At 46.1% G+C, this 12165-nt stretch overlaps 1 protein-coding gene across 1 annotated transcript in view; it reads left to right on the top strand.

Annotated features, from left to right (window-relative positions):
• The window catches only part of GTF3C1 (general transcription factor IIIC subunit 1), a 42869-nt gene that overhangs the window by 29275 nt on the left and 1429 nt on the right, over positions 1-12165 (top strand). Inside the window, exons 28-36 of the mRNA XM_077186761.1 lie at positions 270-332; positions 843-936; positions 1830-2002; positions 3936-4220; positions 6151-6404; positions 7758-8044; positions 8560-9205; positions 10693-10732; positions 11390-11582. Of these exons, the coding sequence (XP_077042876.1) occupies positions 270-332; positions 843-936; positions 1830-2002; positions 3936-4220; positions 6151-6404; positions 7758-8044; positions 8560-9205; positions 10693-10732; positions 11390-11582 (2035 nt within the window). The remainder of the gene's footprint in view (positions 1-269; positions 333-842; positions 937-1829; positions 2003-3935; positions 4221-6150; positions 6405-7757; positions 8045-8559; positions 9206-10692; positions 10733-11389; positions 11583-12165) is intronic.

Here is a 12165-nt window from a genome sequence, read left to right on the forward strand (position 1 = left end):
AAGTCCAAAACCTCAATAAAATGACAAATCCTTTCAGTGCTAGAACTGTGTGCTGTCCATTTTTTTATCTCCTTGTCTACAGATATTTGAGTGGAGATGGATCTGGACAGTTCTTTCCCTGTCTGACCTTGTGCTGAGGGCTGCTGGGGCACACAGTCCCCTGGGCTGGCCCAGCACTTGCCTCAGTAGCAGTTGTGCTCATCAGCCTCTGGGCTTCATGGCTGATGCAAAATCTGGTTCCAGTGTTCTCTTTCCCTTCCCTTCACTAGATTTCGAGTGCTGGCAATTGGAGAAGACACAAATCAAGGCACAAAAGAGGATAATCTGAGCAGGTGAGTAGCAGTAGCACCATTTTCCTCATTAGGATCAGCCCCTCCCTTCTGTGGAAGTCATATAAAGAGTGTCCTAATTCAGTGTTTCCATCTGTTTGTTACAGTGTATAAATTTATTAACAAAAAAATGCTTTGGCAAGACTGTAGAGATCTCTGACATAGATTTGGCAGATAAAATGATAACAGAGATGACCTCAAAATGATTTTATCACTGGGACAACTGTACATTTTCTACATGGGTGTTGTATCTCAACAGGAGGATTTGTTATCAGGGAGAACTTTGTGTCACATTATCTGGACTAATCAAAAAATTGGGGGTGGAAGGTGAGGGAAAATGTAACAGATTCCTTTACATGAATGATCCTCAGCTGTAGATCTTGTGCCTCTGTGCTTCTATTTCAGAAGCAGGTGATGAAGATTGTAGATTTTTGTGCTGGTTTAATGGGTACCTCATCTTCAAAAATCACCAGGAATAAATATTTTCTCTTTTTTTTTTTTTTTTTCTTTCAGTATTTATGATATTCATTTTCTGGTGCTGCAGAATCTGATTCAGAGTACACTGGCACTCTCGGATCACCAGATGGAATCTTGCCAGTCATTTCAGGTACAGTGTCTGGGAACTGCTCATGGAATCATGGAATTGTTTAGGTTGGAAAGGAGCTGTAAGATCATCAAGTCCAGCCATCAGCCCAGCACTGCCAAGGCCACTAAACCATGGCCCCAAGTGCCACATCCACATGTGGTCATACAGCCCTAAAGTTTCTCCTCCCTCCCTTTGCACATTCCTTTTTCAAATTGGAAAAAAGAAACCCAGAAACTTGGATTTGTATCCATTCTGTGGGGAGTATTCTGCTTTTAGGAAATTATATATTGTAGGAAGATTTTCAGTTTGTTGTTTTCTCTCTGAGGATGAGATTGCAAGAAGTGAGATTGAAGCAATCCCCTAAAACCACATGAAATAAGCTCCACATCACTTCCAGTGGGTCAATCTGTACCATGCTTTAGTGTGAGCATCTGGAATGTTCTGGAGGAAATATCACAAAAGCAATCCTGATACCCAGCTGGCACTGGTGTTGGGGACCTCTCCTTCAGTATTGGGAACTACAGGAAGAGATTATCAATTAGCCAAGTGTTTAAGTAAGGTTAAGATTCAAAGGGAGTTTAACAGCTCATAAGCAAGAGTGGAAAGAGCCAAGCTCTCAGAACCAAGTGTTCCTGCTGAAATGAGGGGAAGAATTTACCACAATGTGTGGCAGAGGAGCATTTTGCACATCTATAATTCCAGTGGGAGCCCAATCCCATTTTGAGTATCACGTGTTCTGTAGTATTTAGTTAATTTAACTGGCCTGTACCATGGCAGGCCTGGAAGGCCATAGCAGGAACGGAGCAGTAAAGTGAATTTTGATGGATGATTCTCATCCTGGCTCACATCCCCCCAAGCCCCTGGGTGTGTGTGGCTGGAGCAGGGGGTACAGAGCTGTCCCTGGTGTGTTGCAGACCTTCAGGCTGTACCAGGAGTACAGGGATGACATCCTGGTGAAGGCTTTCCTGGAGTGCCAGAGGAGGAGCCTGGTCAACCGCCGCAGGGTCAACCACACGCTGGGGCCCAAGAAGAGCCGCGCGCTGCCCTTCGTGCCCATGTCCTACCAGCTGTCCCAGAGCTACTACAGGTGGGTGTCATCCTCTGCAGGGGCTCCATGGTGTTGTCTCCTTATCACAATAGTTCCACACCTTCTTGGTGTTTCTCGTGGGCAGCTCCTCACAGCACTGACTCTTTCCACATCACTGACTCCAGTTCCCTTCTCACCCACCCACCCCACTCTTTTATAGCATCTTCTTCTCATTGCTTACAGCTGGGGCCTGTTAAAGTCAGGCCTGCTCCTGATCTTTGAGAATTGGCCCAGCTGCAGCTCCTTAGGGGTGAGATTCCTTTCTACACTACCTTTATTTTCTTATATTCTATCCCCCTACACTGCTGGGCTTGGAGCAAAGGAAAAGATCTGGCCAAGCATGGCGTGGAGGTGACTGTTGGGAAGGATGAAAGTTTGATAAGTTTCACAGATATGTATGCTCAGCAGAAAGATCTTTGAATGTAGAATCTGAAGAAGTATGTGGTGGTGTTCACAGGGTCCCAGGACAAGGGAAGAGATGAGAATCTTGACTCCATGTTTCAGAAGGCTGATTTATTATTTTCTGATATATATTATAAGAAAATGATAAACTAAAACTATACTAAAAGAATAGAAGAAAGGATTTCATCAGAAGGCTAGCTAGGAAAAGAATGGAATGATAATAAAATCTTGTGACTGACCAGAGTCCCAGCACAGCTGGACCTGAGATTGGTCATCAGGTAGAAACAACTCACATGGACCAATCACAGATGCACCTGTTGCATTCCACAGCAGCAGATAATTATTGTTTTTCTTTTCCTCTGAGGCTTCTCAGCTTCTCAGGAGAAAAAATCCTGTCAAAAGGATTTTTCATAAAATATGTCCACGATAGGAGTAGAAATGAAGGCAAGTTTTGATATAGAAGACAAGAATTGCTGAGCCAATTTTACTGGATAACCAAGGAGGTAAAGGGTGTGTTAGTTAGAAGGGGTTTTTATGGCTTAGAGCAAAGGATAAACCCACCCCAAACAAGAAGATGTTTTTACCATGCAGAAAGGGAGCATAGGCAAACAAATCAGCAAATGCTGCAAGTAGAATTTTCCACTGCAAGAAAACTGAAAAACAACTTCTAGCTTAAACTGTAATGTACTAACTTTTAGTGATTGGAGAATAGTGACATGAATATGTTAATTACAGTGGTTATGATAGGCTAGAGATAAAAGTTAAGGTATAGATTGGTTCTACTGTATGAAGATGCTCAGCAAAGTCTATAATGCATTGTAACCAAAAGAAAAGTCAATAATGCATTGTGACCTAAACCAAAGGGTCTCCAGGCCTGCCTGCAGCTGGGGCTGACAGCTGTGGGCACAGCTCTGTCACCCCTGACCCTGGACTGCTGTAACATCTTGGATACAATAAACTGCATTTTGGATACAATAAACTGCATTTTGGATACAATAAACTGCATTTTGGAGACAATAAACTGCATTTTGGAGAGCTGCCTGCACTCCCACATGCCTCATTTAAGCTCTTACAGGTGGCATTACAGGAGAAGTGTCCAGAGCAAGGAACCTTCAGCTGAGGGTGCAGAGGAAGGTGAAGATGAAGCTGACATCACATCAGTCAGTCCTGACATGGGGAGGGCAGTGAGGGAATAGAGCCAAGGGTGCTGGGCAGGACCTCAGAGACACATGGAGAGGGAGGGAGATGCAGCAGCACAGTTGTAGATGTGTGGGAAGATTTCTTTAGCATTCCTGTGAAGCAGAAGATGATAGCTTTGCTTTTTATTTGCTGTATGCTACCTGACCTTTACACAGTGCATAAACACCTAATGTGCTGGAAATAATAAAAGGACTGTAAGAGCAGGTGTGGAGTGTGCTTGGTCACCAGTTCTAGAATGAAACTTCCAACTGTTTGGCTCCTTTGTGCCACCATAACTGTAAAACTCAGAGCAGATTTTGAAGGATTTGTGCTTCTTTGTGGTTTTGTGCAGAGTTTTTACGTGGCGCTTCCCCAGTACCATTTGTACAGAGTCCTTCCAGTTCCTGGAGAAGCTCAAGGATGCTGAAAAATCAGACCAGCCACACAATTTTTCATTTAAAGATGAAGAAAATGCCTCATCAGAAGGCATGGTGGCATTTCCCATGGATGGCCCTGGTGGCCAGTGTGTGGCCATGCTCTCCCTGTTCTCCCTGGGACTGGTGGCTGTGAATGTGAGAATCCCAGAGCAGATCATTGTGGTGGACAGCTCCATGGTGGAAAATGAAGTGATCAAAAGGTAAGTGATGTTATTTCTATTAGAGAATACAGTTTGGGGATAACTTGGATGAAATTGGACAGGTATTGGCATTTCCTGAACTGCACTATGGCATTTTTACTGTGCTATTGTTTTGATTTTTATTTCTGAGGAGGTGCTCTGAAGACTTCATGGCACTTAAGTCAGTGCCTGTCATTATAGCCCTGGGCTGCATTTGCTTTCACATGTGACATTTCAATTGCTTGACACTTCAGTGCCATCAGAGCTGACATGGAAAAGAGAGCACTGGGTGCTACAGGAGCATTTCATCAGCATTGTGCCTTGGCATGTGACAGATGGGAGGGTTGGTAACAAGGTTTCAGCTTTATCAGTGGAACCTCTCACCACAGCAGTGCTTCTGTGCACTGTCTCCTCTTGGATTTCATTTTCCTGCAGGCCTGCAGTAATAGCATGAACTGAAACTGTCCCCAGGCAGTGGGAGCCTGTGAGCCCTTTTCCTAAAAGCCATTATTTCCTTTCTTAAAAGTGCAACTCAAATCTGATAGTAATTTGACCTACTGCTTCCTATTGTGAGTACACACGGAAAATACTTTGTTCTCTTTCTCTTTAGGGCAGCTTAATACCTACTTGAGGATTGTTATTGTGGTCCCTGTCCCATAACATGCTGTTCTTTAAAATGAGCAGCTTCAGTTCCTTCACTTCATTCATGTTGACCAGTTCTCTGTCTTTCTCATTATTTTCTTCTGCACTGAATTATGATGTCAAGAAACAAAAGCCATGCTCCTGCTGGCAGCTCTGTGCCAATTCCCTCCTGTCATACAGGTGAAACAGCTGCTAATGCATCCCAAGGTTCTGAAGGGCCATGGCCTTGCCAACAAAAAGCAGCCAAACCCCCCCTGTGCAGTGATCCATGCACTGTGACTCACCTAAGAAGCTTCTTTTCCTTTATCTGTTGAATTGTTCCCTCTCAGTGGAGGGACAGATGCACATGCAGAGCACTGTAATACAAATAACATGTATTTGTCATAGGGAATTGCTCCCTGCTCTTTTCCAGGCTGGCTCTCCAGTGTGCTGGAGATGTTCTGAATGCAAATCCCAGCTTCTCATATACTTGCAGTGTCCTTAGCTGGGTGATCCTGTGCAAGCTGAATGAGCTGTTTTATCAGCCAGGTCATTAACAAAGATACACTGAGCCCTGGCCTGGTCCCATTGCTGAGTTAGGGGCATCTTGATTAGTGCACTCACTGTTTTTTTCCTAAGTGATGTGTTCCCTTTCAATTTTAAATATATTTTAAAAGAAGGTACTTAAGGTCTAATTCATGTTAGAAAAGGTTGGAAGGAACCTTTCATTGTTCCTGGCATAATCTGTTTGAAACAGAGGCAACTTCAGAGTTAGATCAGGTTGTTCAGAGCCTTCACTTTTATCCATAGTGGCTCTTGTCATGTCCTAGAATAAAAAGTGTTGGTTTGACTAAGTTTTTCTCTGGGAAATCCACCCTGGCTGCTACTGCTATTCTTTTCTTGGAGGATGTCTGCAGCTTGGTTTGGGGTGGTTTTTTAATTATTATTTTTTAAAGTAACTGAAATCTGTAACTCTCTCCTCCTTTTCACCCTGAAAAATAAACAGTCTGCCCCATCCTGCAGCACCCTTTGTGCTCTCACTGTCTAACAGATGTTCCCTCAAGATGAAGCATCTGCTGAATCAAAGAGCTTCAGCACTGAAAGCTGAGATATTTTTGGGTTCATTTCAGCACATTTTGAAAACAAAGAGAGAGTTTCCTTTCCCAGGGACCTTTAGTGTATTTCCTTTGTGTAGTTCCTGTTCTCAGTGCTCTGCATCAGCCTGGTGTGGGCACAGAGCGCCGTGTCCTCGCTCTGCTCAGCATCACCAATCACTTCCTTCTCTGGGGAAAAACCCAACAAACAAATCCAACCTCTGTGTTTGCTGCAGCTTGGGAAAAGAAGGCCTGGAGGACGAGGATGATGAGGATGATGACTTGGATGAGAGCTCTGGGGGCAAACGCAGGATCGAGGTGAAGCCTCGCCAGGCCTCCCACACCAATTATTTACTGATGAGAGGCTACTACTGCCCTGGCATCGTCAGCACGCGCAACCTGAGCCCCAGTGACAACATCGTGGTCAACTCCTGCCAGGTGAAGGTCAGGCTCAGGTGCACCCCCATCCCAGGAAGGCTCAGCTCTCCAGGTTAGTTCTGCTTGGCCTGAAGTGCACACAAGTGGCTTGGAGCAGGAGAGATGGTGAGCTCACCTGCTGAGGAATTGATTTAAACAAAGCCCCTGGCAGGAACATTCTGTTTGCATTACACATCAAGTCTGTCAGGCTTTCTCTCCTGACTTAAAACAGATGGCTGGCTTAGGCTTTTGTTGGTAACAAGGCCTTGCCTCTATTTGATGTTGTGTTAAACTGTTAGTGCAATCTTTCCTCTGCTCTGTTAACCCTCTCCAGGAGGTTTTTCAGTCCCTTCAACAACTTAAATACCATACGATGTAACAGCCAGGCTTTCTCTTCTGGAAAAAGAAAATCTTTCAGAGCTCCTTGAATGGAAATTCTCATTTAACTTGTCTCATGCAAGTGCCTGAAGTAGTGGTGTCCAGTGTCTGGCCTCTTACATCAGTAATTTAAACATTTTTATAATATTTAGAGCTTGACTGTCTGCAGTTCATCATCACTGCCCCTTCTGGAAGAGCATCTTGTTTTCAGCTGTAATGCAAATGTATCCAGAGCCTTGAGCTCTGCAGCTGAAGTCATCTAGTGCTGCCCCTGCCCATTTCCATGGCTGTTGTGACAGGTAAAACAGAAATTCTTTCTCTTGTCTCTGCTGCCTCTCATGCCCTCCAGCTGTGCTGAGCTGACTGCTCATTACAGCTGAGCCCATTTTTCCTGGCTCCAAAAGTTCCAGAGGCAAATGTGGAGCAGCCTGCAGGTAAAAGGGAAGGGAGCAGGAAGAGCAGTGCCAGAGCTGCCCCCTCATCAGCCAGGACTGGGATAGGGGTTCCATGGCTTCAGCTGTGGATATTCTGTACAGGGGGGTCCCTCTGGGGCAGTGCTGGCCCTGTCACTGAACACAGAGATGTTTTGTTGAACTAATTGTCTGAAGCACTGTCAAGTGGTAGTTCAATCCAGATCTGGCCAACAGCCTTCTGCTGTGGATTTTTGATTAAAAGTGTCCTCTACAGCATCTTCTTGCCCTAGAATTTTTACTTGACCTTCTTCAAGAAAAAAGGAGAGAATTCCCTCATTAACTCAGAGCTGAGCTGACCCAGTGTTAGAGAGAACACCACTAGGTGCTCACTGCCTTCCAGACATAATTCTTTTTGCTGGGTGAGCCCTTGTAAACCAGTTTACTCCTCTTTACAGGTCTTTTCAGACAGGTATGCAAGGCAGAATGAAAAAAGGGAACTGCAGCAATGAAGAGGGAAAGCTGAGCTCTGTTTTTAATTGGTTTAGAGCACCTCTAATCTGTTTGTCTTCCTGTAGCATGTTGCACAGTAACTGCTGCTTCACAGCTTAAACTCCCATGGTTTATTTGCTTTGCAGTTCCTTCCCTGCTGGATCACATGGCTGTGGGCATCTCCTGCCTCCCTGAAATTTTCACCAGGCTGATCAAAATCCAGGAAGAGAACTATGATGTGGATAAGTTTCTCCACGAGTGTAGGGAGCGCTATGGGTACAGCCCCGGGGATGTGGAGGCTGCTCTGGAGATCAGGAAGGCCATAGAGGCCACTTCCCACTTTGGGATTTGCAAAGCTGAGCTGAGCAAACGTTTCTGCAGCTATGAACAGGTGGAAGCTGAACGCAGCAGGAGCTTGGAGCAGTACATCCAGGTGGGTTTACAGCCAGCTGCTTTCCATACAGTAATGTTTGCATGCTTAGTATTCCCCTTGAACAGGATGAGCTTCCAGGCTGTTGGAAGCAGCTATAAATTGAACAGAGTTATTTATGTTAGGCAGGAGAAACACACCACACCTGACAGCAATCTTGCCTCAAAGTTAGGAAGGCCAAAAATCAAAGCAGCTCTTAATCAAAGATAGGAATAACTGTTTCAGAAACCTAGAGGTGCTAACATCAACCTTTGGAAGCAAAGTACTTGTTCCCAGTTATATTTTTAACTTTAAGCTGAAGAAAAACATCTCATGCTGTAATTTCAGGAAGCTTTAGGGATAAAACATCTTTTCAACTTCAGTGCAGCTGGAGGCAAAATTGAATATTCTACTAAACTTTGCTCCTCCCTTGCTGCCAGTTAAATCATGGCAATTGCATGACACTGGGTTAAAGTGACATTTTTCAGTGAAAGCTCCTGAGATAATTTGTTGTGGGTTTTTTTGTTTGGTTTTTACAGGACCTCATTGAAATGCAGCAGGTTTTAGAGGTAGGAGGCCACACTGTCAGGCTGGTGGCAGTAGTGTTTGCCAGGCCCTGGCTGCTGCGCTCGGTGTGCCTGCAGAACAAAGCAGAGGATGCTGAGCAGCCAGGGGCAGAGCCTGCTCTCCCAGATGTGCCACAGCTGCCCTCGGAGCCAGGGAAGGGACAGCAGTGCCTGGGAGAGGAGCAGCAGCTGGGCAAGGACACACAGTGTGCCAGTGATGATGAGCCCCCGAGGAAGAGATGTAAGACTGATGTCCTTCAGGGTGACACTCACCTCTGCCAGGGTGCACTGCCTGCTCTGGCACCTGCAGATGGCGGGAACTTGGATGCAGCTGTTTCTGAGCCTGCCCCAAGGAAGGAAAATGTTACTGGGGGTGAAGAAGCTCCAGGAGGAGGCTCCCTGGAGCCCCCAGCTGAACTCCCAGAGCCTGCTCCAGAGGCTGGGGATGTGGACACTCACAAGGAACAAGACAAATCTCATTCTGAGGACAAAGAACCCGAAGTAGAGAACGATGAGCTCAGCACTGAGCACAGCAAGCAGATCCCTATCCCTGAACAATCAGCCAGTGAGCAGGATGATGATCTTTCCTGCCTCCAGGAGAACCCAGGAGTCTCTAAAGGTATGGAGAGCCCTCTGCATCCCTGAAATACAAACCAGCTCATCAGCACTTGATCCTAAACCAGTAGCTCCACTTTATAAGCAAATCCTAGATTCTTTATGCAGCTGTACCAGAGCATTTGTCTTCTCTCACAGATAAATTGGCATAACACTAAATTCATCTGGAAGGTCTCAGAGTTTTCAAATACATCCCATAATCCTTCCTATGCCTTTTGCTGGAATGACTAGTCCAGAAGTATGCTTTCCTTAGAAACTTGTTTCCATGTCTTAAATTTTTCCAGAATAATTTGGATCCAAAGTTTCTCATCTCTGGCTTCAGTTCAAAGGTCAGGCATCTGTAAGCCTAGAAAACACAGCCCTGCTGGTGTGCATTTAGCTGGAATGTCCATGGCTGAAAGTCCTAAACTCATTAAACCATTCACCAGGAAGCAGCACATACCAGTGAGATTGAACAGCCTCATTTGTAACCCAATTGGACTTCATTTTCCTGTCCTTTTTACTGCCAGTTTTCTAATAGCTGGTAGTTCTTGCCAAGCTTTACATTTAGTAGTTTGTGAGGGATTTCATTTTGGTTTGGTTTTTATGAGCCCTAATCTCAGACTGAACCACAAGCTCACTGCTCCTGTGGTACCTTGCCAAGCCCTGCCAGAACCCAGGTCCAGAGGGTGATCCCTAACATCCCACAGCTTGGGATTGTTTAACTGGAGCCTTCCTGCAGGAAATGCACTCAGGGCTGTCTAAACAGCAGAGACCTCAGCAGTTCTTAAATTAAACTACTTCAGTAGTTTAATTTAACTTCCCTGGATTTAACATCCTTGACTTGTTTGAAGCATAGGAGGGAAAAAACAGGAGTTCAGTATCAAACACAGAGTCCTCACTGGCCAGTGAATGTTTACATGTGCTTAAGCCAAAGCTGTTACCTTCTGGGTGTGGTAGGAATACCTCATTAAGTAATTGTCTAATTAAAACCCATGACATAATGTAATGGGAGGTGCAGAGACAGGCTTTGCTTTGAAAGTGAGCCCTGCTGGAATCCTGAGTTTGCATTCACATCTCCAGCTCCTTGGAGCTCTGCCCTACATCCCCCTGATTTCCAGGAGCTTTAGGTTACCCAGACCCCTGGAGAGCTCCAGGCTGAGACCCTGCACAGCTCTGTGTGCACCTCAGTTCCCTCAGCCCATACAATCACCATGGTTCAGCCACAGCATCAGACCCCCAGGAATAAAACCTGCTGGGAGTGGGGAAAGGAACCGCAGAAGGTGGGGTTGAGTAAAGAGATGTGGTTGTAGGAGGTGTGGGAAGAGTGTGCTGCAGGCAGGGCAGAGGGGCAGCTCAGAGCTCCCCAAAACTGAGAGCAGCACGTGGAGTAGTTTGCTGCTGTGGTTTCCTAGCAAGCTCTTGCACCTCACAGCTTGGCCACCTTTAACTCTCCTTCCATTAGATAAGGAATTTGAGTTAATTAGAAAATATGTGTCCTTTTCTTTCCAGGAAGCTCCATGACAGATGTCTCCCAGGCAGCCAGGGACCGGTGAGTAACAGAGATGTCTGCAGAATACCAAACGCTGCCAAAAGAGTACTGGGAGCAGTGGTTTGGAAACCTCAGTTTTATGCTCTGATGAGCAGTGATGGAGAAACCCCACTCCATTGTTCCTGTTAATGTTCCTTGTGCTCCTGTGCATACTGAAAAAATATCTCTGATAGATATTTTTACCCAAAATCCAATGAGCTCCAAATATCAGAGGACCAAAACTGACTTTACTGCACAAATAAGCCCAGTGCCAGCTTCCAGGTGCCCAGGTACTGCAGTATGAGCAGTATATGTGAATTTCCATGCAGAGACTGTCTTTTGGACACCACATTGCTAAAAATGAGGGATTTGCTTCCCATCAGAGCACTGTTGCTGCGTGGTGTGGGTCTTTCATAACTTTTGGAGGATATTGGAGCTTATACCAAACAAAGCTTTCCTGCTCATTGAGACCCACAGCAGCTGCTGGGTTTGTAATGGTCCTAAAAGGGGTGAAAAACGCAGATTTGGTAGAGCATCAGCAGCCCTTGCTCAGAGCAGCCACAGGTTTTACACTTGTGTTAAAACTGATGCAGTGAGAACCTCTGTCAGGCAGAAATTACAACGATGAGAAACCCATCCCAAAGAACTCCTGAGAGCTGTTTTCCCTGTCTGTGGCAGGGCCTGTGAGAGCGTGTCCTTCATCGGGAGGCCCTGGAGGATCGTGGATGGGAAGCTGAACCAGCCGGTGTGCAAGGGGATGATGGAGGCTGTGCTCTACCACGTGATGAGCAAGCCGGGCGTGCCGCAGGCGGGGCTGCTGCAGCACTACAGCGGCGTGCTGCAGCCCGTGGCCGTGCTGGAGATCCTGCAGGTACAGCCAGCAGCAGCACTGCCAGCCCAGGGCATGGGCAGAGCACCCCAGTGCTCCCTGTGGGGTCAGGGAGCCACAGCCAGAGCGAGCTGCTGCTCGCAGGGAGGGACGGAAGCCTGGGCTACCCGTGACTGCACACTCCCAGCCTGCTTCTGAAATGGACCCACAGCAAGGTGGAGTCCAGGGAGTTACTGAACAGTGCATGGAACTGACTGTTTGATGCAGTGGTAATCACAGGATCAGGGAATAGTTTGGGTTGAAAGGGGTGTTGGGACTGGAAAGTCTATCAGGTCCAATCCAACCCCGTAACATTCTATGACCCTATGAAGAATGCCCAGCAAAGAGGAAACCCAAGGTCTGTAAGGTCCAATCCAATCCCATAACATCCTATGACCCTATGAAGAATGCCCAGCAAAGAGGAACCCAAGGTCTGTAAGGTCCAATCCAACCCCGTAACATTCTATGACCCTATGAAGAATGCCCAGCAAAGAGGAACCCAAGGTCTGTAAGGTCCATTCCAACCCTGTAACATTCCATGACCCTATGAAGAATGCCCAGCAAAGAGGAACCCAAGGTCTGTAAG

This window comes from Agelaius phoeniceus, chromosome 16 (assembly GCF_051311805.1).
Source record: "Agelaius phoeniceus isolate bAgePho1 chromosome 16, bAgePho1.hap1, whole genome shotgun sequence".
In the NCBI taxonomy this organism is placed as follows: Eukaryota; Metazoa; Chordata; class Aves; order Passeriformes; family Icteridae; genus Agelaius; species Agelaius phoeniceus.